General features: G+C 43.4%; 1 protein-coding gene across 1 annotated transcript in view; it reads right to left on the bottom strand.

The window, feature by feature from the left end:
- Positions 1–12576: 12576 nt before the first annotated feature.
- The window catches only part of LOC117505838 (condensin-2 complex subunit D3-like), a 236142-nt gene continuing 226421 nt past the window's right edge, over positions 12577–22297 (bottom strand). Inside the window, 7 exon segments of the mRNA XM_034165369.1 lie at positions 12577–12682; positions 12793–12912; positions 13161–13342; positions 14146–14256; positions 14344–14552; positions 15837–15970; positions 19852–19989. Of these exon segments, the coding sequence (XP_034021260.1) occupies positions 12577–12682; positions 12793–12912; positions 13161–13342; positions 14146–14256; positions 14344–14552; positions 15837–15970; positions 19852–19989 (1000 nt within the window).

Raw genomic sequence — 22297 nt, 5'->3', positions numbered from 1 at the left:
AGGAAGAGAGGCCAATATGGGTGATATGCTCTCTCCTTCTAGTCCCCGTCAGTACTCTAGCTGCAGCATTTTGAATTAACTGAAGGCTTTTTAGGGAACTTTTAGGACAACCTGATAATAATGATTACAATAGTCCAGCCTAGAGGAAATAAATGCATGAATTAGTTTTCAGCATCACTCTGAGACAAGACCTTTCTGATTTTAGAGATATTGCGTAAATGCAAAAAAGCAGTCCTACATATTTGTTTAATATGCGCTTGAATGACATATCCTGATCAAAATGACTCCAAGATTTCTCACAGTATTACTAGAGGTCGGGTAATGCCATCCAGAGTAAGGATCTGTTAGACACCATGTTTCTAAGATCCAAGTACAATAACTTCAGTTTTATCTGAGTTTTAAAAGCAGGAAATTAGGTCATCCATGTCTTTATGTCTGTAAGACAATCCTGCAGTTTAGCTAATTGGTGTGTGTCCTCTGGCTTCATGGATAGATAAAGCTGGGTATCATCTGTGTAACAATGAAATTTAAGCATACCATCTAATAATACTGCTAAGGGAAGCATGTATAAAGTGAATAAATTGGTCCTAGCACAGAACCTTGTGGAACTCCATAATTAACCTTAGTCTGTGAAGAAGATTCCCCATTTACATGAACAAATTGTAATCTATTAACAAATATGATTCAAACCACCGCAGCGCAGTGCCTTTAATACCTATGGCATGCTCTAATCTCTGTAATAAAATTTTATGGTCAACAGTATCAAAAGCAGCACTGAGGTCTAACAGAACAAGCACAGAGATGAGTCCACTGTCCGAGGCCATAAGAAGATCATTTGTAACCTTCACTAATGCTGTTTCTGTACTATGATGATTCTAAAACCTGACTGAAACTCTTCAAATAGACCATTCCTCTGCAGATGATCAGTTAGCTGTTTTACACTACCCTTTCAAGAATTTTTGAGAGAAAAGGAAGGTTGGAGATTGGCCTATAATAGCTAAGATAGCTGGGTCAAGTGATGGCTTTTTAAGTAATGGTTTAATTACTGCCACCTTAAAGCCTGTGGTACATAGCCAACTAACAAAGATAATTGACCATATTTAAGTTCGAAGCATTAAATAATGGTAGGGCTTCCTTGAGTTTTATATATATAAATAAAATTAATACCAATCGAATAACTCATTAATGTCGATTCTGTCATTGTGACAAAGTTAAAACATAACATATATATTTAATGTTAAATAATGCACTAAATCTGAAGTTCTGTAACAAATACACAGATGCCAAAGGGATTATGGGTAAAATGTGCCTCCGCTAACACCGATTGGTTGATTCATCATTCTACATAAAAACCTACACATTAATGTGAGTTGTGTGTTGGTGTTTACATCTAAATGTGCTTTTGTAAAATATGGCTTTTTTTATTTGAAAAAAAAAAAAAAAAGCAAAAAAAAAAAAGCCAAGTTGTAATTAGAAACCGTCTAATATAACCGGTGTCAAAATAAATAGAACACTGCCATCTACTGGTGCCCAGACACTCAGTACTTAGGGCGAATACTGCCATGAACACTACTGGCCAGCAGATGGCAGTAGAGACCGTGAAAACTTGGCAAAATAAAATTCCAGATAATCCGTGTCTACTACGTTTAAGATGCGTGGAATTTAATAAACACAAACTGAATTTCAGACATCTTATATATATATATATATATATATATATATATATATATATATATATATATATATAAAACTCTGGAAAAATAAGACAAGAGCAAACAGGAATGGATTGCAATGATTCCAATTGAAAATAATGCAGAAGCAACCTGAGCTTCTTCTGGCATTTTTACATAAAACAAACACAATAACGTCTATAAACCCAGAAATATTCACGAGCGTTTTAGGCACAATATACAAAGAATCTAATGCTGTTGTCTGTGTGGATCCTGATCAGAGCGTCTCAAATGCATCTCTCCTGCCGTGAATGTACTGAGGTTACCCATAATGCACTGGGCACAGCATGTCCACACTAAAACATTAAAAATTAGTGCATCGCTTTAAAACTAAAACATACGAGGTCTGTCAATAAAGTATAGGTCCTTTTTATTTTTTTCAAAAACTATATGGATTTCATTCATATGTTTTTATGTCAGACATGCTTGAACCCTCGTGCGCATGCGTGAGTTTTCCACACCTGTCGGTGACATCATTCGCTTGTGAGCACTCCTTGTGGGAGGAAGTCGTCCAGCCCCTCGTCGAATTCCTTTGTCTGAGAAGTTGCTGAGAGACTGGCTCTTTGTTGAATCAAAATTTTTTCTAAACCTGTGAGGTACATCTAAGTGGACACGGTTTCAAAAACTTAAGCTGGTTTTCGGTGAAAATTTTAACGGCTGATGAGAGATTTTGAGGTGATACTGTCACGTTAAGGACTTCCCACGCAGTGGGACGTCGCGCAGCGCTCTCAGGCGCCGTCGTCAGCCTGTTTCAAGCTGAAAACCTACACATTTCAGGCTCTATTGATCAGGGACTCGTGAGAGAACAGAGAAGTTTCAGAAGAAGTCGGTTTCAGCATTTTTATCCGATATTCCACTGTTAAAGGAGATTTTTTTAATGAAAGACGTGCAGATGGATTGCAGCGTCGGCCGCGAGCCGCTGCGACGCTCCGCCCACAGGAAAAACCCTCTGTTGGAAGCCTTAAGGGGACAAGTTGGAACATGTCCATCCTGTTAAACAATTTCTCAGATACTCACTCCACTGGAAAGCCATCAAAGCCGCCTGGATTTTACAAAGGGTTATCAACACGGAGGTGTTTTTCCTGTGCCGCCGCAGCGCGTGGCTCGGCGTCCCGACGCGCGGACCCGTCCGCACGTCTTTCATAAAAAAATCTCCTTTAACAGTGGAAAATCCGGATAAAATGCTGAAAACGATCTTCTTCTGAAACTTGTCTGTTCTCTCACGACGTTCCTGGATCAATAGAGCCTGAAATGTGGAGGTTTTCAGCTTGAAACAGCTGATGACGCTGCCTGAGAGCGATGCACGGCATCTCGCTCCGTGGGAAAGTCCTTAAAGCGACAGTATCACCTCAAAATCTCTCATACATGTCTTAAAATTTTCACCTGAAAACCAGCTTAATTTTTCGAACCGTGTCCACTTCGATGTGTCTCACAGGTTTAGAAAAATTTTGACAAACAAAGCGCCAGTCTCTCAGCAACTTCTCAGACAAAGGAATTCCGACGAGGGGCTGGACGACTCCTCCCACAAGGAGTGCTCACAGGCGAATGACGTCACCGGACAGGCGTGGAAAAACTCACACATGCGCACGAGGGTTCAAGCATGTCTGACGTAAAAACATATGAATGAAATCCATATAGTTTTGAAAAAATAAAAAGGACCTAGACTTTGACGCCCTCGTATATCTGATATTTTCACTTCATAAAACTTCAGATGTGACGTTAATTTAAATAACTTGTCCGAAATTAGTTTGGTTAAAATTTTAACCATAAGTTAAAACTGTATGCCTCTGGATGACTTGAGTGATACTGCCAGCGAATCAGTATGGGGTCAAAATAATGAGCTTTTTTCTTTTCTATACCAGTTCTCCTTTGTTTGCTGAGGATAGAGCAGTTCCTGCTAGAACCAGCCCTCCTCTGTTTGCAGAGGATAGAACTGCACATCAACAATCAATCAATCAACATTTATTTATAAAGCGCTTTACAGCACCGACTGGTGTCCAAAGTGCTTAACATTAAAAACACAAATTTACAAAATAAACACATATAAATAAAATTTTAAAACAACACATAAAAAAAAAAAAAAACATAAAAATAACAGAACATGTCACCTCCCCACTAAGTGTTAAAAGCCAGTTTAAATAAATAAGTCTTTAACTTAGATTTAAAAAGTGCTCGGTCAGGAATAGTACGTAACTCAGAGGTAGCTCATTCCACAGTCTGGGGCCAGCTACCGGCGAAAGCATGATCACCCCCAGGTTATATCTTGACCTTGGAACATCTAAGTAAAGCTGGCCAGACGCCCTTAACGTCCTACTGTAGGTGCGCAAAGTTAAAATTTCAGACAAGTAGGGAGGTGCAAGGCCATAAATAGCTTTAAAAACAAACATTAAAATGTTAAAATTAATTCTAAAACTAACTGGAGCCAGTGGAGTGAGTATAGGATGGGCGCAATTATGCTCACGTCTAGAAGTGTTTGTCAAAGACGAGCAGCAGCATTCTGCACCAACTGGAGACGCGCAAGAGACGACTGATTAATGCCCACATGAAGTGCATTACAATAATCAAGTCTGGAGCTGATGAAAAGCATGAATGCCGTCTCAAGATCACGTCTACTGAGAAAGTGCTTTATTTTAGCCAAGAGGCGAAGTTGGAAAAAACTAGCTTTGACAACAGAGGTTATCTGTTGATCGAACCTCAAACAGCTGTCAAATATCACTCCCAAATCTTGACAGCTGGTTTTACATAGTTAGCCAAAGCACCAAAATTTGGTGTTACCACATTTGGTATGCCAGTGCGCTCAAAACCATGATCTCAGTTTAGCATCATTCAGGTAAAGGAAGTTTCGGGACAGCCACTGCTTTACATCACGAATACAATTAAATAATGATGACAAAGCATCAAAGCAACAGGTAGGTACTCAACTTATTTTAGACTTCATAAACATTTGTAACTGTTAAGCTGTGTTTACCCACTTCTGCAAAAATATGTTAGCGGTCCAAAAAATTATTGAACCAAAACTTAACAGGAAGATAATGGTCCGATGATGGTTTTAAAGTTATCTGAAAAGCTAATCCAATAATAAAAACATATCTTCGATAATTAGCGGTTAGTGGATTAGTGGAACTGTGCCCACCACTGATTCCAGGTATTATAAACTCCGATATTCTGCTGGGAATCGACGATATCAAACATCACAAAATAAGGTTAAAGGTTTTGATTGATTAATCTGAATAATGTACAGAGCCTTACATTTGTAGCTGCCCCGATTATCATCACAAAGTCATGCTGCTCTCAAAATAAAAATGTGTTGTCGGTGCTGTGCTGTTATTGCTGCGAAGGTTTGCAAAGAACCGGTCAGGTTGAAAGATCAAGATATACCCACGTATCCACACGGCAGGAACTTATTCAGATCAAATATATCTTATATAATACATATTATATGTCATTTTATATATAAGATGTTATATATAACATATAAGTAACGTGACTTTCTCCACTGTGAATCAATAAAGTCTTATCTTGTCTTAAAATATAGATCTTACAGTCGATTAGCAACAAGGCAATTCAAGTCAATTTTATTCAGTCAGCTAAGGGAAGAGGATCATGCCACCCTTTTTATTTATTTTTTAATGTGATTTCAATCAATCAATCAAATTTTTTTTTTATATAGCGCCAAATCACAACAAACAGTTGCCCCAAGGCGCTTCATATTGTAAGGCAAGGCCATACAATAAGAATGTAAAACCCCAACGGTCAAAACGACCCCCTGTGAGCAAGCACTTGGCTACAGTGGGAAGGAAAAACTCCCTTGTAACAGGAAGAATGCAGAGTGGTGCATACAGAGCAAAAAGAGGAAAGAAACAGTGCATCAAGGGAACCCCCCAGCAGTCTACGTCTATAGCAGCATAACTAAGGGATGGTTCAGGGTCACCTGATCCAGCCCTAACTATAAGCTTAGCAAAAAGGAAAGTTTTAAGCCTAATCTTAAAAGTAGAGAGGGTGTCTGTCTCCCTGATCTGAATTGGGAGCTGGTGTGTGTCCTCTGGCTTCATGGATAGATAAAGCTGGGTATCATCTGCGTAACAATGAAAATTTAAGCAATACCGTCTAATAATACTGCCTAAGGGAAGCATGTATAAAGTGAATAAAATTGGTCCTAGCACAGAACCTTGTGGAACTCCATAATTAACTTTAGTCTGTGAAGAAGATTCCCCATTTACATGAACAAATTGTAATCTATTAGACAAATATGATTCAAACCACCGCAGCGCAGTGCCTTTAATACCTATGGCATGCTCTAATCTCTGTAATAAAATTTTATGGTCAACAGTATCAAAAGCAGCACTGAGGTCTAACAGAACAAGCACAGAGATGAGTCCACTGTCCGAGGCCATAAGAAGATCATTTGTAACCTTCACTAATGCTGTTTCTGTACTATGATGAATTCTAAAACCTGACTGAAACTCTTCAAATAGACCATTCCTCTGCAGATGATCAGTTAGCTGTTTTACAACTACCCTTTCAAGAATTTTTGAGAGAAAAGGGTAGGTTGGAGATTGGCCTATAATTAGCTAAGATAGCTGGGTCAAGTGATGGCTTTTTTAGTAATGGTTTAATTACTGCCACCTTAAAAGCCTGTGGTACATAGCCAACTAACAAAGATAGATTGATCATATTTAAGATCGAAGCATTAAATAATGGTAGGGCTTCCTTGAGCAGCCCTGGTAGGAATGGGGTCTAATAAACATGTTGAGGTTTGGATGAAGTAACTAATGAAAATAACTCAGACAGAACAATCGGAGAGAAAGAGTCTAACCAAATACCGGCATCACTGAAAGCAGTCAAAGATAACGATACTCTTTGGGATGGTTATGAGTAATTTTTTCTCTAATAGTTAAAATTTTGTTAGCAAAGAAAGTCATGAAGTCATTACTAGTTAAAGTTAATGGAATACTCAGCTCAATAGAGCTCTGACTCTTTGTCAGCCTGGCTACAGTGCTGAAAAGAAACCTGTTGTTGTTCTTATTTTCTTCAATTAGTGATGAGTAGAAAGATGTCCTAGCTTTACGGAGGGCTTTTTTATAGAGCAACAGACTCTTTTTCCAGGCTAAGTGAAGATCTTTCTAAATTAGTGAGACGCCATTTCCTCTCCAACTTACGGGTATCTGCTTTAAGCTACGGGTTTGTGAGTTATACCACGGAGTCAGGCACTTCTGATTTAAAGCTCTCTTTTTCAGAGGAGCTACAGCATCCAAAGTTGTCTTCAATGAGGATGTAAAACTATTGACGAGATACTCTATCTCCCTTACAGAGTTTAGGTAGCTACTCTGCACTGTGTTGGTATATGGCATTAGAGAACATAAAGAAAACCTAGTTACAGCGCTTTCTGAAAGACTTCTAGTGTAATGAAACTTATTCCCCACTGCTGGGTAGTCCATCACAGTAAATGTAAATGTTATTAAGAAATGATCAGACAGAAGGGAGTTTTCAGGGAATACTGTTAAGTCTTCTATTTCCATACCATAAGTCAGAACAAGATCTAAGATATGATTAAAGTGGTGGGTGGACTCATTTACTTTTTGAGCAAAGCCAATAGAGTCTAATAATAGATTAAATGCAGTGTTGAGGCTGTCATTCTCAGCATCTGTGTGGATGTTAAAATCGCCCACTATAATTATCTTATCTGAGCTAAGCACTAAGTCAGACAAAAGGTCTGAAAATTCACAGAGAAACTCACAGTAACGACCAGGTGGACGATAGATAATAACAAATAAACTGGTTTTGGGACTTTCCAATTTGGATGGACAAGGACTAAGAGTCGAGCTTTCAAATTAATTAAAGCTCTGTCTGGGGTTTTGATTAATTAATAAGCTGGAATGGAAGATTGCTGCTAATCCCCCACCTCGGCCCGTGCTACGAGCATTCTGACAGTTAGTGTGACTCGGGGGTGTTGACTCATTTAACTAACATATTCATCCTGCTGTAACCAGTTTCTGTTAGGCAGAATAAATCAATATGTTGATCATTATTATATCATTTACCAACAGGGACTTAGAAGAGAGAGACCTAATGTTTAATAGACCACATTTAACTGTTTTAGTCTGTGGTGCAATTGAAGGTGCTATATTATTTTTTCTTTTTGAATTTTTATGCTTAAATAGATTTTTGCTGGTTATTGGTAGTCTGGGAGCTGCACCGTCTCTACGGGGATGGGGTAATGAGGGGATGGCAGGGGGAGAGAAGCTGCAGAGAGATGTGTAAGACTACAACTCTGCTTCCTGGTCCCAACCCTGGATAGTCACGGTTTGGAGGATTTAAGAAAATTGGCCAGATTTCTAGAAATGAGAGCTGCTCCATCCAAAGTGGGATGGATGCCGTCTCTCCTAACAAGACCAGGTTTTCACCCAGAAGCTTTGCCAATTATCTATGAAGCCCACCTCATTTTTTGGACACCACTCAGACAGCCAGCAATTCAAGGAGAACATGCGGCTAAACATGTCACTCCCGGTCCGATTGGGGAGGGCCCAGAGAAAACTACAGAGTCCGACATTGTTTTTGCAAAGTTACACACCGATTTAATGTTAATTTTAGTGACCTCCGATTGGCGTAACCGGGTGTCATTACTGCCGACGTGAATTACAATCTTACCAAATTTACGCTTAGCCTTAGCCAGCAGTTTCAAAATTTCCTTCAATGTCGCCTGCTCTGGCCCCCGGAAGACAATTGACTATGGTTGCTGGTGTCGCTAACTTCACATTTCTCAAAACAGAGTCGCCAATAACCAGAGTTTGATCCTCGGCGGGTGTGTCGTCGAGTGGGGAAAAACGGTTAGAGATGTGAACGGGTTGGCGGTGTACACGGGGCTTCTGTTTAGGGCTACGCTTCCTCCTCACAGTCACCCAGTCAGCCTGCTTTCCCAGCTGCTCGGGATCTGCCAGGGGGGAACTAACGGCGGCTAAGCTACCTTGGTCCGCAACCGACTACAGGGCCTGGCTAGCTGTAGAATTTTCCACGGTGCGGAGCCGAGTCTCCAATTCGCCCAGCCTGGCCTCCAAAGCTACGAATAAGCTACACTTATTACAAGTACCGTTACTGCTAAAGGAGGCCGAGGAATAACTAAACATTTCACACCCAGAGCAGAAAAGTGCGGGAGAGACAGGAGAAGCCGCCATGCTAAATCGGCTAAGAGCTAGTAGCTACACTAAGCTAGCGGATTCCGAAAAAACACGCAAAGTGAATATGTGTAAATAATTTAGAGGTGATTCAGCAGAAGGAGTGCTTTAGTTAAGGCACGTAAAGATTACACTGGGAAACAAATCGTAATCTAGATAACTAGATCAGTCTAACTGCGCAGATTAAACAGCTAACAGATACAGCCAAACACCGCTGTGCTCCGGAACAGGAAGTGATACAATCTGGAACTGGAACTGATTTCTGGTCCAAAAGACAAGCTTATCTCTAGTCCATTATTTTCTTGTCCAAAACATGGTGCTAAAGTTGCTGTCGTCTACAATTCTACAGGGATACAGTAATATATATATATATATATATATATATATATAAGGCTGCATTTTTTTTTTTTTTCAAAAACTGTTTATTATGTTTGAGAGGTCACTGTCACATTTTTGAGGTGCAAATATCAAAGTCAAAGTCAGCTTTATTGTCAATTCTTCACATGTACTAGACATACAAGGAATCGAAATTTCGTTTCTCACCTTCCCTCGGTGATGACGGGACAAGACATTTCGACAATAAGGACAAGTATTTAGTATTTACAGTGTAGTGTCTGAGGTAACGGTAATAGTAAAAGTGGAAGTGCAGTAGTGCAAACCATTCAGTATTGTAGCAGCAGCAGATTTTTGTTAAGACACTGTGCAAGTGGTGTGAAGGTGATAAAGTGAAAGTGCAGGACACTGTCATGGGCAACAGATATCATACAGTAGTATTCAGAATAATAGTAGTGCTATGTGACTAAAAGATGAATCCAGGTTTTGAGTATATTTCTTATTGTTACATGGGAAACAAGGTACCAGTAGATTCAGTAGACTTCTCACAAATCCAACAAGACCAAGCATTCATGATATGCACACTCTTAAGGCTATGAAATTGGGCTATTAGTAAAAAAAAAAGTAGAAAAGGCACAATAACAGTAGTGTGGCATTCAGTCAGTGAGTTTGTCAATTTTGTGGAACAAACAGGTGTGAATCAGGTGTCCCCCTATTTAAGGATGAAGCCAGCACCTGTTGAACATGCTTTTCTCTTTGAAAGCCTGAGGAAAATGGGACGTTCAAGACATTGTTCAGAAGAACAGCATAGTTTGATTAAAAAGTTGATTGGAGAGGGGACAAACTTATACGCAGGTGCAAACATTATAGGCTGTTCATCTACATGATCTCCAATGCTTTAAATGGACAAAAAAAAAAAAAAAAACAGACGCGTGGAAGAAAACGCAAAACAACCATCAAAATGGATAGAAGAATAACCAGAATGGCAAAGGCTCACCCATTGATCAGCTCCAGGATGATCAAAGACAGTCTGGAGTTACCTGTAAGTGCTGTGCAGTTAGAAGGACGCCTGTCTGAAGTCAATTTATTTGCAAGAATCCCCTGCAAAGTCCCTCTGTTAAATAAAAGACATGTGCAGAAGAGGTTACAATTTGTCAAAGAACACATCAACGGGCCCTAAAGAGAAATGGAGGGAATATTTTGTGGACTGATGACGAGTAAAATTGTTCTTTTTTGGGTCCAAGGGCCGCTGACAGTTTGGAGACGACCCCAAACTCTGAATCAAGCCACAGTTCACAGTGAAGACAGTGAAGCATGGTGGTGCAAGCATCATGATAGGGGCATGTTTTCACTACTATGGTGTTGAGCCTATATATCGCATACCAGGTATCATGGATCAGTTTGGATATGTCAAATACTTGAAGAGGTCATGTTGCTTATGCTGAAGAGGACATGCCCCTTGAAATGGGTGTTTCAACAAGACAATGACCCCAAGCACACTAGTAAACCAGCAAATCTTGGTTCCAACCAACAAAATTAATGCTTCACAGATGAAGAAATCATGAAAAACTGTGGTTTATACAACTAAATACTAGTTTAGTTATTCACAGGATTGATAAAAAGCAGTTTGAACATCACAGTTTTTGAGTTTGTAGCGTCAACAGCAGATGCTACTATTACTGTGAACACCCCCTTTTCTACTTTTTTTTTTTTTACTAATACCCAATTCATAGCCTTAAGAGTGTGCATATCATGAATGCTTGGTCTTGTTGGATTTGTGAGAATCTACGGTACCTGTTCCCATGTAACAATAAGAAATATACTCAAACCTGGATTAATCTTTTTAGTCACATAGCACTACTATTATTCGAACACTACCATATATATATATATATATATATATATATATATATATATATAAGCTTCTTGAAAGCCTGGGTGGGAGCTGGGGGGAGAGTTCAATAATCTCACAGCCTGGTGGATGAAGCTCTTTGTGAGTCTGGTGGTGCGGGACTGGAGGCTCCTGTACCTCTTCCCAGAGGCAGAGTGCTCAACAGGTTGTGTGCAGGGTCGCTTGCATCGCCCACAATTGTGGTTGCTTTGCGGGTGAGGTGGGTGGTGTATCTGTCTTGCAGAGAGGGGAGTGAGGCACCAGTGATCCTTCCAGCTTCATTTACTATGCGCTGCAGGGCTTCCTGTTGTAGTCAGTGCAGCTTCCACCCCCACACAGTGATGCAGCTGGAGAGGATGCTCTCAATGGTGCCACGGTAGAAAGTGCTCATGATGGTTGGTGGAGCACTTGCCCGCTTGAGTTTGCGCAGGACGTAGAGATGGCGTTGTGCCTTCTGTGCCAGTGATGCAGTGTTGGTGGTCCTGGACAGGTCCTCACTGATGTGCACCCCCCAGGAATTTGGTGTTGCTCACTCTCTCCAAAGCAGCACCTCGATGGTCAGTGGCAGGTGTTGGGTGTGACCTTTCTGGAAATCAACAACAATCTCCTTGGTCTTGCTGATTATTCAGCAGGAGGTTGTTGTCTCTGCACCACGTGGTCAGAAGGTTGACCTCTTCCCTGTAGTGAGTCTCGTCGCCCTTGGTGATGAGCCCCACCAGAGTTGTGTCGTCCGCAAACTTCACTATGTGGTTTGTGCTGTGGGTTGTTGTGGCAGTCATGTGTCAGTAATGTGAAGAGCAGTGGACTGAGCACGCAGCCTTGGGGAGCCCCTGTGATCAATACAATGTTGCTCGAGGTGTTGTTGCCAACACGGACTGCTTGTGGCCTCTGGGTGAGGAAGTCCAACAGCCAATTGCAAAGGGAAGTGCTGAGCCCCAGCTTGTCCAGCTTGCAGATGTGTGTGTGTATATATATATATATATGATAATATATAGATGTAACTTTGTGGAACAGCCTCCCTCATGTGCTAAATGCTCCAAGTGTTATTACTTCAGAGGAATACTGTGGTTATTTTATGGTATTTGATTTTTATTGACAGTTTTATTATGGTGTTTGATGACTTTACTGTGTGATTTATGAGTTTTATACGGTTATATTTATGAGAACTCAAGAGTATACCACTTCTTGTCATCCCCAAACAGAGCAAAGTGTCTGTTGGGATGTAAACGTGCATGTTTACTTCACGAAGTGTAAAATAAGCCCCTTCGGTTGCTCTCTCGTTTTCACTCAGGGTTGCCACAGCAAATCTGAGCTGGATCTGCATATTGTATTGGCACAAGTTTTACGCCGGATGCCCTCCACATAACACTGATCTGGAGAGAGTCCACATGGACCCCAGTGTAGAGGTTAGAAAGACTTGGTGGGGTGCACGTGGACCCTGGTGTAGAGGTTAGAAAGTCTTGGTGGGGTCCACGTGGACCCCCGTGTAGAGGTTAGAAAGTTTTTGCGTGTGTACTGATGAGATAAGACGGCAGCACAGCCTCAAATCTAAAAACCTGTGGTCCAGAGTGAAAAGTTGAACCTCAAAACATGTGAAAGCAGAGTAGAAGTTGAAAAATACCAGCGTTCCCCTTCAAGGTGCCAACGTGCTACAATGTGGACGTACCTGTCAGTGTGAGCCAGTTGAGTTGGCTGAAACTTTGGCCGTGTCGGCTGTGGGGTCGCAAACACAACAGGGAGGAGACGCTTCGGTTGAGCGGGTAAGACCTGGACTGAAGCCTGGAGACAGTGAAAAGTGTATGATGACACTTCACTCACTGTGGAGTTGGTCAAAGTTCAAGACATTAATACAGAGGTCTCAAACCGGTTCCAGAAAGGGCCAAGAGGGTGCAGGCTTTCTCTGCAACCACCCACTCCAGCAGGTGATTTCACTGATTAATATCACTTTGAGCAGGTGGGATCAGTTAATCAGTGAAATCACCTGCTGGAGTGGGTGGTTGCACAGAAAGCCTGCACCCTCTCAGTGCAATGGTGGAGTGGGCCCTGACCTGAGCAGACTGGTTCTTGGTGCCTGCTGCCAGGCTGCAGCCTTCCATCAGCTCCTCCATCTCTCGATCCTTCTCGGCAGCTTGCAGAGCAAACTCCACCTCAGCGGCCAGCTGCTCGTCTCCAGAGAAGAACTCTTTTACCTCGCTGCGGTAGTCCTGCATGGTGACCTGAGCGGTGATGAAGGACTCCAGTTCACCTTAAGCTCAGTCAAATCGTGGTTCAATATTTTTACTACTGCATCAATTACTAAAAACAACTAAACCAGTTTTGTTGCTCGGTGACATTCCAGTTACAGACGAACACGGATAATCCTGAGTGTGGGTGGAATCGTATCGTGATGTTTTATCTGTGTTTACGGCTCAAACACTTCAGTTTTTTACTTTAGGCAGCATGACGCAGTGAAAACGTTTTGAGTTTTGTATGTATAAAGTTCTGACTGAGGGAAGCACCGAATCCATGAGTCGCGGTTCACCCGGATGTGTACACCTTTACCACAACAGAAATAAGGCCTGAGACCCTAACACTACCGCACCCTCAGCTTCTGACCTCCCCCCGCAGTCTGTGGGTAACCTTAAATTGTCTCAGAGTCGGAGTGGGTCGCTTTGGTGCAGATATGCATCGTTGGGGTTGAAACCATCAATTTCATGCAAATGCGGAGCAGATGTCCAGACCGCTGCTCACATACTGGGTGAATGTAAGATCCTTCGCCCTCCCCCCACCCATCACGACCTACAACCATAGATGACGATATGGAGAGATGGCTTCAACACCTGGCAAACATTGTTGGATGACCTTTACAACACTCATACGCAAGAAGAAGTGAAACGATAAATGGATCATGAGGACAAATGCTGAAGACCTCTGCTGGTTCTTCATAGAGTACCATCTTCTCCGTGAGAAGCTGCTGCAGCCGTGGTTTGTGGGAACACTGCACACAGGGGAGCCTGTAGGACTATTCCAAGGCTGTTACCTGGAGGTAGGCCATCAGGTCTCTGACAACAGGAGAACGTTTCTGCTCAAGCAGACTCTTCAAGCCGATGATGAGAGGAACCGTGTTCTCGATGAAGGCCCTCTTCTGGACCTGTCAATGAAAGCATCAAAAGGCACATCTAACCTCCTAAACAGAAGCTGGTTTTGAGCTCAACCTGCTAAAGCTTCACCCACTTACTTGTGACACCACCTTCTTTTGTGCAACCTGTAGGACAGCTTTGGCTATGGCAGCCATGTTCTCCTCCTCAGGTTCTTCAGCTGCAGCACCTCCTTGGGATGAAGATATGGCCTGCAGCTTCATCTCCTTCAAACTCAAAACACTGAAAGTTTCTGACAAGATTTCAGCACCATCAGCATCCAGAGGAAGCTCCTCGTCTGCAAAGCATGCTGAGAAAGGAAACGAGATGTAAACCATTGTGATGCTTCTCAAAGCTCAAATCAACATCAACTTTACAAAAGAGACATGAACAGTGTACACGTGATAAAAGAACTTGAGGAAGAACTGGTTTTACAATCAACTCTGCCAGCAGAGATGTGTACACAGGAGGACAACGGAGCGCATCCCATCAAGCTGCACCACGCTGTGGTACGACACCTGCATGGCATCCTGCTGCAAGAACCTTCAGCGCATCGTGACAGCAGCTGAGAAGATCACAGACACAAGACACTGACTTCTTCCTCCTGACACCCACAGCACAAACACTGAACATACCTCCAAGGACTGCTAATGCACCACATGCACTTCAAATTACTTTGAATAAACTCATCCATGTTTGCTGCCACCTGCAGGTACCACCTGGTACCTCACTGACCACATTCTGCAGTCTGCCCTATTCATAGATTTATATTTTCTATTATTATCACTTACTGAGGTGTTGCTGGCCGGGAGCATAGATTTACATTTACGCTATCTGTCCATACCCACCCGTTGTGCATAAAGTGATGACATCATCTTGCGCACAGCCCAAGAACTGTCCGCAGAGGAAAAGATGAAAAGGCGAGAAGTGTGTGTTGGTCCCAATATGGATATTCTGGATGACTTTCTCATGAGTCTGACAATGAACAGCAGCCAAAGCAGCCAGCTTGATGAGGACGCACTGGCGAATTTGGTGAGCAGCGCGGTATGAGCCAATATGACAAAAGCTAAATTGAGCCAACTTGTTATGTACGCGTTTGCTGGGTGTCATGCATTTTGAAATGACATTAAATATTGTTAATGTGATTTCACGTGTTGTGTATCTCAGTAAGTGATAATAATGCAAATAACATGCAGTTGTCGTGCGGTATGCATTTCCTTGTCTAACTCGGGCGAATATCTGTCATTCTGGGCGACTCGGCGTGAACGTTGGGTCTCTTGAAAATGCATACCGCCCTCCAAAAGCATGTTATTGTATTATTCTTACTGTGATAACTCTGCACAGAAAGAATATAAAATACACTCTGTTCTGACTGTTTTTACGCTGTTGTCTGGGAGACAGAGTAATGAAATTTCAATTCTCCATCTGTCTGTGGACGTATTGCAGAAATGCCAAATACAGTTGACGTCACAAGCACCATCATGGCCAGACAGATGGAAACGCTGCCGTGTGTCGAGCTCGTGTTGCTGTCAGAACGGTTAACCTCCAGTCCTTCCTGACATTTATTCAGTCCCTAACCGAGCTGACCACCTACCCAACACAGTCTGGTTGATCTTGTTGGTGACATTGAATCGTTGAGCGTCTGTGAAGTGCTCCAACAGGAAGCGGTAGATCCGAAAACGCTTCTCACGGTGCTGAGCTCCTTTTAAGGAAAACAGAGCTCGTTCTCTGCATAAAAAAAATAAAAAAATTATATATATATATATATATATATATATATATATATATATATATATATATATATAAATAAAAAAGTTACGACAATAGACAGCAAACATGAGACAGCAGGAAATGGAATAACGAGGTCACAGGAGAAAAACACATGCACACGTTCTGACTAACTGCAACCAATCCGCTTTCGTTACAACAGGACACCGACCACGGCCGTCCCTACACACACACACACACACACACACTATATTTCCTCTAATAAACACCCCGGGGGTGTACAATTTCCATGAAGGGGGATTTACTGACAATCGTTTGCGTGTGTATACATGCATGCATGCTGTGCACAGTACAGCCTTACGGTGCGTACTGCATCCAAGAGAAGCAGCGCAGACTCGAAACAAACATTTTTCTGCATGCAGTAGCTGCTACACAATTAAATGGCTCCACACAAATGTTGTTACTCTGCAGCATTCAAGCTAAAAATAGTGAAAGAAGGGGAAGAGAAGGGGAAGCACCATGCCAGCTCTAGCTCCAGTGGCTGAAGCAGAGGAAAGTAGCAGGACCTGATGGGATCCCCCCGAGGCTGCTGAGGACCTGTGCAGATGAGCTCTGTGAGGTCCTCAGCCACATCTTCAACATGAGCCTTAGCCTGGGGGTGGTTCTCACCCTGTGGAAGACCTCCTGTGTGGTCCTGGTTCCCAAAACACCGCACGCCAAGGAACCGGCCCACTACAGACCAGTTGCCCTGACCTCCAACCTCATAAAGACCATGGAACGGCTCGTCCTGTCTCACCTCCGCACCGTGGTGAGCGACACCCTGGACCCACTGCAGTTCGCCTGCAGGCCCAACATCGGGGTAGATGATGCTGTCATCTACCTACTGCAGCGAGTGCTCACCCACCTGGAGACTGGCGGGAGCGCTGTGAGAGTCATGTTCTTTGATTTCTCCAGTGCTTTCAACACCATCAGACCGGCGCTGCTGTGGGGGAAGCTGGAGGACGTAGGTGTGGATGGACACCTCGCCACATGGACAATCGACTACCTCACTGACCGCCCACAGTACGTGCGGCTGTCAGTCTGAGGTGGTAAGGTGCAGCACCGGGGCCCTCCAGGGCACTGTCTTCGCGCCTTTCCTCTTCACCCTCTACACCTCGGACTTTACCTACAACACAGACAGCTGCCACCTCCAGAAGTTCTCTGATGACTCCGTCATTGTGGGTCGCGTGTCTGAGGGGAAGGAGCTGGAGTACCGGTCGGTCATCACAGACTTCGTGGACTGGTGTGAGCGCAACCACTTGTGTCTCAACACCAGTAAGACGAAGCAGATGGTGATCAACTTCAGGAGGAAACCACCACCTCACCCACCGGTGAACATCCAGGGGGAGGACATAAAGACTGTGGACAGTTTCAAATACCTGGGTGTTCACCTCAACAACAAACTGGACTGGACTCACAACACTGACACCCTGTACAAAAAAGGCCAGAGTCGCCTCCACCTCCTGAGGAGACTGAGATCCTTTGGAGTGAGCAGGCCTCTGCTTAAGACCTTCTACGACTCTGTTGTAGCCTCTGCTCTCCTCTATGCTGTCATCTGTTGGGCCCCGGGCAGCACAGAGCGGGAGAGAAAGAGACTGAACAAGCTGGTCAGGAAGTCTAGCTCTGTCCTGGGCTGTTCTCTGAACTCTCTGGAAGAGGTGGCTGAGAGGAGGGTGTTAGCCAAGTTCAAATCCATCATGGACAACTCCTCTCACCCTCTGCACCAGACTGTAGTGGAGCTGAACAGCTCATTCAGTAACAGGCTGAGGCACCGTGTCAGTGCAAGAAGGAACGATACCGCAGGTCGTTCCTCCCTGCTGCTGTAAGACTGCACAATAACACTGTGAAATAACCACATGCAATAATATGTCCACAAATCATGTGCAATATTAATATGTCCACAAGTCACGTGCAATAACAACTCGTTTACAAATCCCTGCACTAATGTCACCTTACCACATCTAAACTCCACATATTGTAAAGAAGATGCTCCTATTTCCTTTTCAATCCCAATCATATATATATATATATATATATATATATATATATATATATATATTTTTTTTTTTTTTTTCTATTTCTATCTCATTTCTTATGTCTTGTACTGTTACAAATATTATTATTATTATTATTGCTTCTCCTTGTACATGCTGTTTGATGAACATTTTCCTGTACTTGCACCCACCTTGTGTGTTTTTTAAGAGCTGACGTAACGTGAATTTCTCCTCTGTGAGATCAATAAAGTTTATCTTTATGCCGCTCAGACTTTCCTAGTCGATACGAAATGCGTCTGGGAGTGGTGTAGGAACAAAGATAAGCTTGCAAATCTGGCCAAAACAGAAAAACGGCTGCCTGGTGGCGGTGGTGGGCGCACAACAGCAGACATTTGCGTGACAGGGATAGGTCTGAAATATGAGGCACTGTGGGTGCATAAGCAGCATGGAAACCAGAACATACTTGAGATTTCGTGGCAATGAGGTAGGACCATTTCATTTTCATTTTATTCGCTTAGGAATTCACAATTTCACTACATGCAATGTGATGAAAAAAAAATCAAGGGGGGCTTCTATTAGAGAGGAAGTGATTATTAGAGTAAATCTTATATATATATATATATATATATATATATATATATATATATATACGTATTTTTTTAATTAAATGCCTGACCTTGAATCGGGACCTGCCTCATTTAATGACCTGTTCAAAACTTCATCTAAATAAAATAAATGTCTGCCTTACATAGTGCCGGGCATTATGTGCATTACAAAGAGTTTTACTGTATATGTATTATATATATGAAACTGCCCCTGAAACCCAACTCTGCTATCAAAGTATCGGTACATAAAATGAACATGCAGAAAAGTCAGCCTGTGCCTGTTGATCCTGAATGTCTGTATGTCAGCTCAAGATGTGCTGGTGTGTTCCTGGGGTCTTCCTCTGTGTCTGTCCTGGCTCCATCACTGAGGTCAGCGTTTCCCGTCGTCAGGCACCCTGAACCTGCTCATTCTCCATCTCTACCTGCTCTAACCACAGACTGCCACAGTCGGGTGTGCTCAGACACCTGACTGAGGCAGTCAGCCTTTGAGAGATGGTAAATGTCAAGGTTACCGGTGTCGCAGACCAACGGTCCCTCCTAAAAATCAGTCTGCCCTGCCTTCACTGTGCATGCATCATTTTCAGAACATCAACAGCATAATTTCTGAGTGTCAGCAGCGATTCAGTGATTATCACCTCGTTTCTGCTTCAAACTGCCTCCAGTCGTCATCTATCTCAGCGACAGATATCTGAAGCTTTTCGACAACAATCAAGTCCCAGAAGACCAGGGTTCAGAACGAATGATAGTAACCAGATTACTGTCAGACAGTAATGACTGTTGCAGGTGAGGTTTGGGGGCCTGATCCAGGCTCCAGGGCAATTAGAGAAGACGCTATATTGAATTAAAAGTGCAAGACTGTCCACTGCCCTGAAGCTGCGTTGCTGAGTCCAACCCCAAACTTGTGAGGTGTCACCACAGCATCATGTCCTTGTGGTGTTATTGTCTGCAGCCCACTGGGGGGCCACAATCACAATCCAAACACACTCAACAACAAGCCTTACTGAGGTGACCTGGTGGCCTGCTTCACCCTGACACACACACACACACACACACACACACACACACACACACACACACACACACACACACACACACACACACACACACACACACAATCAGATAAACGCGACTGAAAACAGGAGTTGGGTGAGTCCCTGAATGTCTGGTGACAGCAGACTCAGGTGCGCGTGCTGAACGTTTGCTGTCATTTACGTGGTCTCGTTTGAAGGTAACGGCCGCTTACCTCTCACTCTGACGGAACCTGTTGTAGGATTTATGTTTGTTGTAAGAGTTGAAGTGGAAGATGCATTCGATGAAGTGCTGGCTGAACATTTCTGGGTTTTTCTTCAGCAGGAGGTGGATGAGGCAGTATTCACAGAGACTGAGAGGAGAGAAGGGAGGAGCTTTAAGATCTATTCAGGGACACAGTCAGTGACTAAACAAGTCAATGGTCTGGGAAAGGAAACTTTACTAAAAGTAAGTAGCACAACAACTACTTGATGTCAAGAAAACAGGCAGGGCATTATTTTTCCTTGGATGGTGAGCCGGTGAGATATAGATGAATCTGCTCCTGCAGAAACAGCTGGTAAATGAACAAGCTTTGCAAAAACTCGACAAACAATAGAAGACAGTTTTTTGTTTTTATTTATTTTTTTCTTCCCCCAGTCTGCATATATAGTAATGGTAAATGCACACTGGCAGAACCATTTATTAACATTAATACCCATCTATCCATCATCCATCCGTTTTCTTCCGCTTATCCTAGGTCAGGTTGTGGGGGCAGAAGCTCAAGCAAAGCCGTCCAGACCTCCCGATCCACACACAACTCCCCCAGCTTCTCCGGGGGAACCCCGAGGCGTACACAAGCCAGCTGAGAGACATAGTCCCTCCAGCGTGATCTGGGTCTTCCCCGGGGCCTCCTCCCGATGGGACATGCCCAACACCTCTCCAGCGAGGCGTCCAGGAGGCATCCGGAAAAGATGCCCGAGCCACCTCAACTAGCTCCTTTCGACGTGGAGGAGCAGAGGCTCGACTCCGAGCTCCTCCCGAGTGACAGAGCTCCTCACCCTATCTCTAAGGGAGCGCCCAGCCACCCTGCGGAGGAAGCTCATCTCGGCCGCTTGTACTCACGATCTTGTTCTTTTGGTCATGAGCGAAATCTCATGACCATAGGTGAGGGTCGGAACGTAGATCGATCAGTAAATCGAGAGCTTTGCACTCCTCAGCTCTCTCTTCACCACGACAGTAAGATACAGCGACCGCATCACTGCAGGCACTGCATCGATCCGTCTATCAATCTCACGCTCCATCCGTCCCTCACTCGTGAACAAGACCCCGAGATACTTAAACTCCTCCACCTGAGGCAAGGACACCCCACCGACCTGAAGAGGGCAAAGCACCTTTTTCCGGTCGAGAACCAAGGCCTCGGATTTGGAGGTGCTGATCTTCATCCCGGACGCTTCACACTCGGCTGCAAACTGCCGCAGTGCACGCTGAAGGTCCTGATTTGATGATGAAGCCAACAGGACCACATCATCCGCAAACAGCAGTGATGAGATACTGTGGTTCCCAAACCGAACCCCCTCTACACCCTGGCTGCGCCCAGAAATTCTGTCCATAAAGGTAATGAACAGAACCGGTGACAAAGGGCAGCCCTGGCGGAGGCCAACGTGCACTGAAAACAGGTTTGACTTACTACTGGCAATGCGACCCAAGCTCCTGCTGTGGTCGTACAGGGACCGGATAGCCCTTAGCAAAGGACCCCAGACCCCGTACGCCCGTCTTGCAAGACAGAAGGTATGTTGTGTGTGAGTGAATGTGATGTGTGTGAGACCCCCATCCGCCCTTCCTGATCAGCCTACAACATCCTACTCAAAGCCAACTGATAACTTCTATCAGGAAGGGCCAACTACCAAACCAACACAAAGACAGACAAGAACTAGAGACAAGTGGTGAAGACAATAACAGTGACGTGAGACACCGAGGAGACGGGGACCCAACCACACAACATACCATGATAAACAACCACACAAACAGTGACAGCAACAGTGTGTTGTCTAATTAGTGAGCATCCATACCCTAATCTAGAACACCGTAGTGTTAATCCTCTTAAGAGCACCCAAAAACCGAATTGTGGTGACGACCACAAACACACAACCATCCACACACAGAGACCCAGATTACAGCTAAATATCCAATCACTACTGTGGCTGGTGTGTTGGGCCAAGACAAGAGTACAGAACCTTACCATATGACATGGACCACTCCGGTTTTTTGTTTTTAAATAAAAAAAAAAAAAAAAAAAGCAATACACAGCAGTCCACACAACAGTCACATGTAATTTTGTTTTTACATACATTTACATTATAGAGTACTGCAAAACTACACCCAAGGAGTTCGGTCACATCTGCTTTCTCCCCTTCAGTGTATCAGAAATTTATCCAATTTCAAATGACCCAACAAGAACAGATGAAACAATTATTTTTTATCAAAAAAATAAATAAATAGAAAAACTGCAGAATTCCGCCCCTTGGGAAGCGGTGGCCTAAAAATTAGCGGCCTTATGATCAGAGTCATAGATTCAGTCTGCAGACCAGACAAGAAAATGTGGGTGGGATGATGAAGAGTGTCATACTGACAATTTAGGGATGCACCAATCCACATTTTTTCACTTTCAATCCAATCCCGAT

Source organism: Thalassophryne amazonica, unplaced genomic scaffold (genome assembly GCF_902500255.1).
Source record: "Thalassophryne amazonica unplaced genomic scaffold, fThaAma1.1, whole genome shotgun sequence".
Lineage (NCBI taxonomy): Eukaryota > Metazoa > Chordata > Actinopteri > Batrachoidiformes > Batrachoididae > Thalassophryne > Thalassophryne amazonica.
The sequence above is the reverse complement of the archived record's forward strand: the minus strand, read 5'-3'. Positions and strand labels throughout refer to the sequence as shown.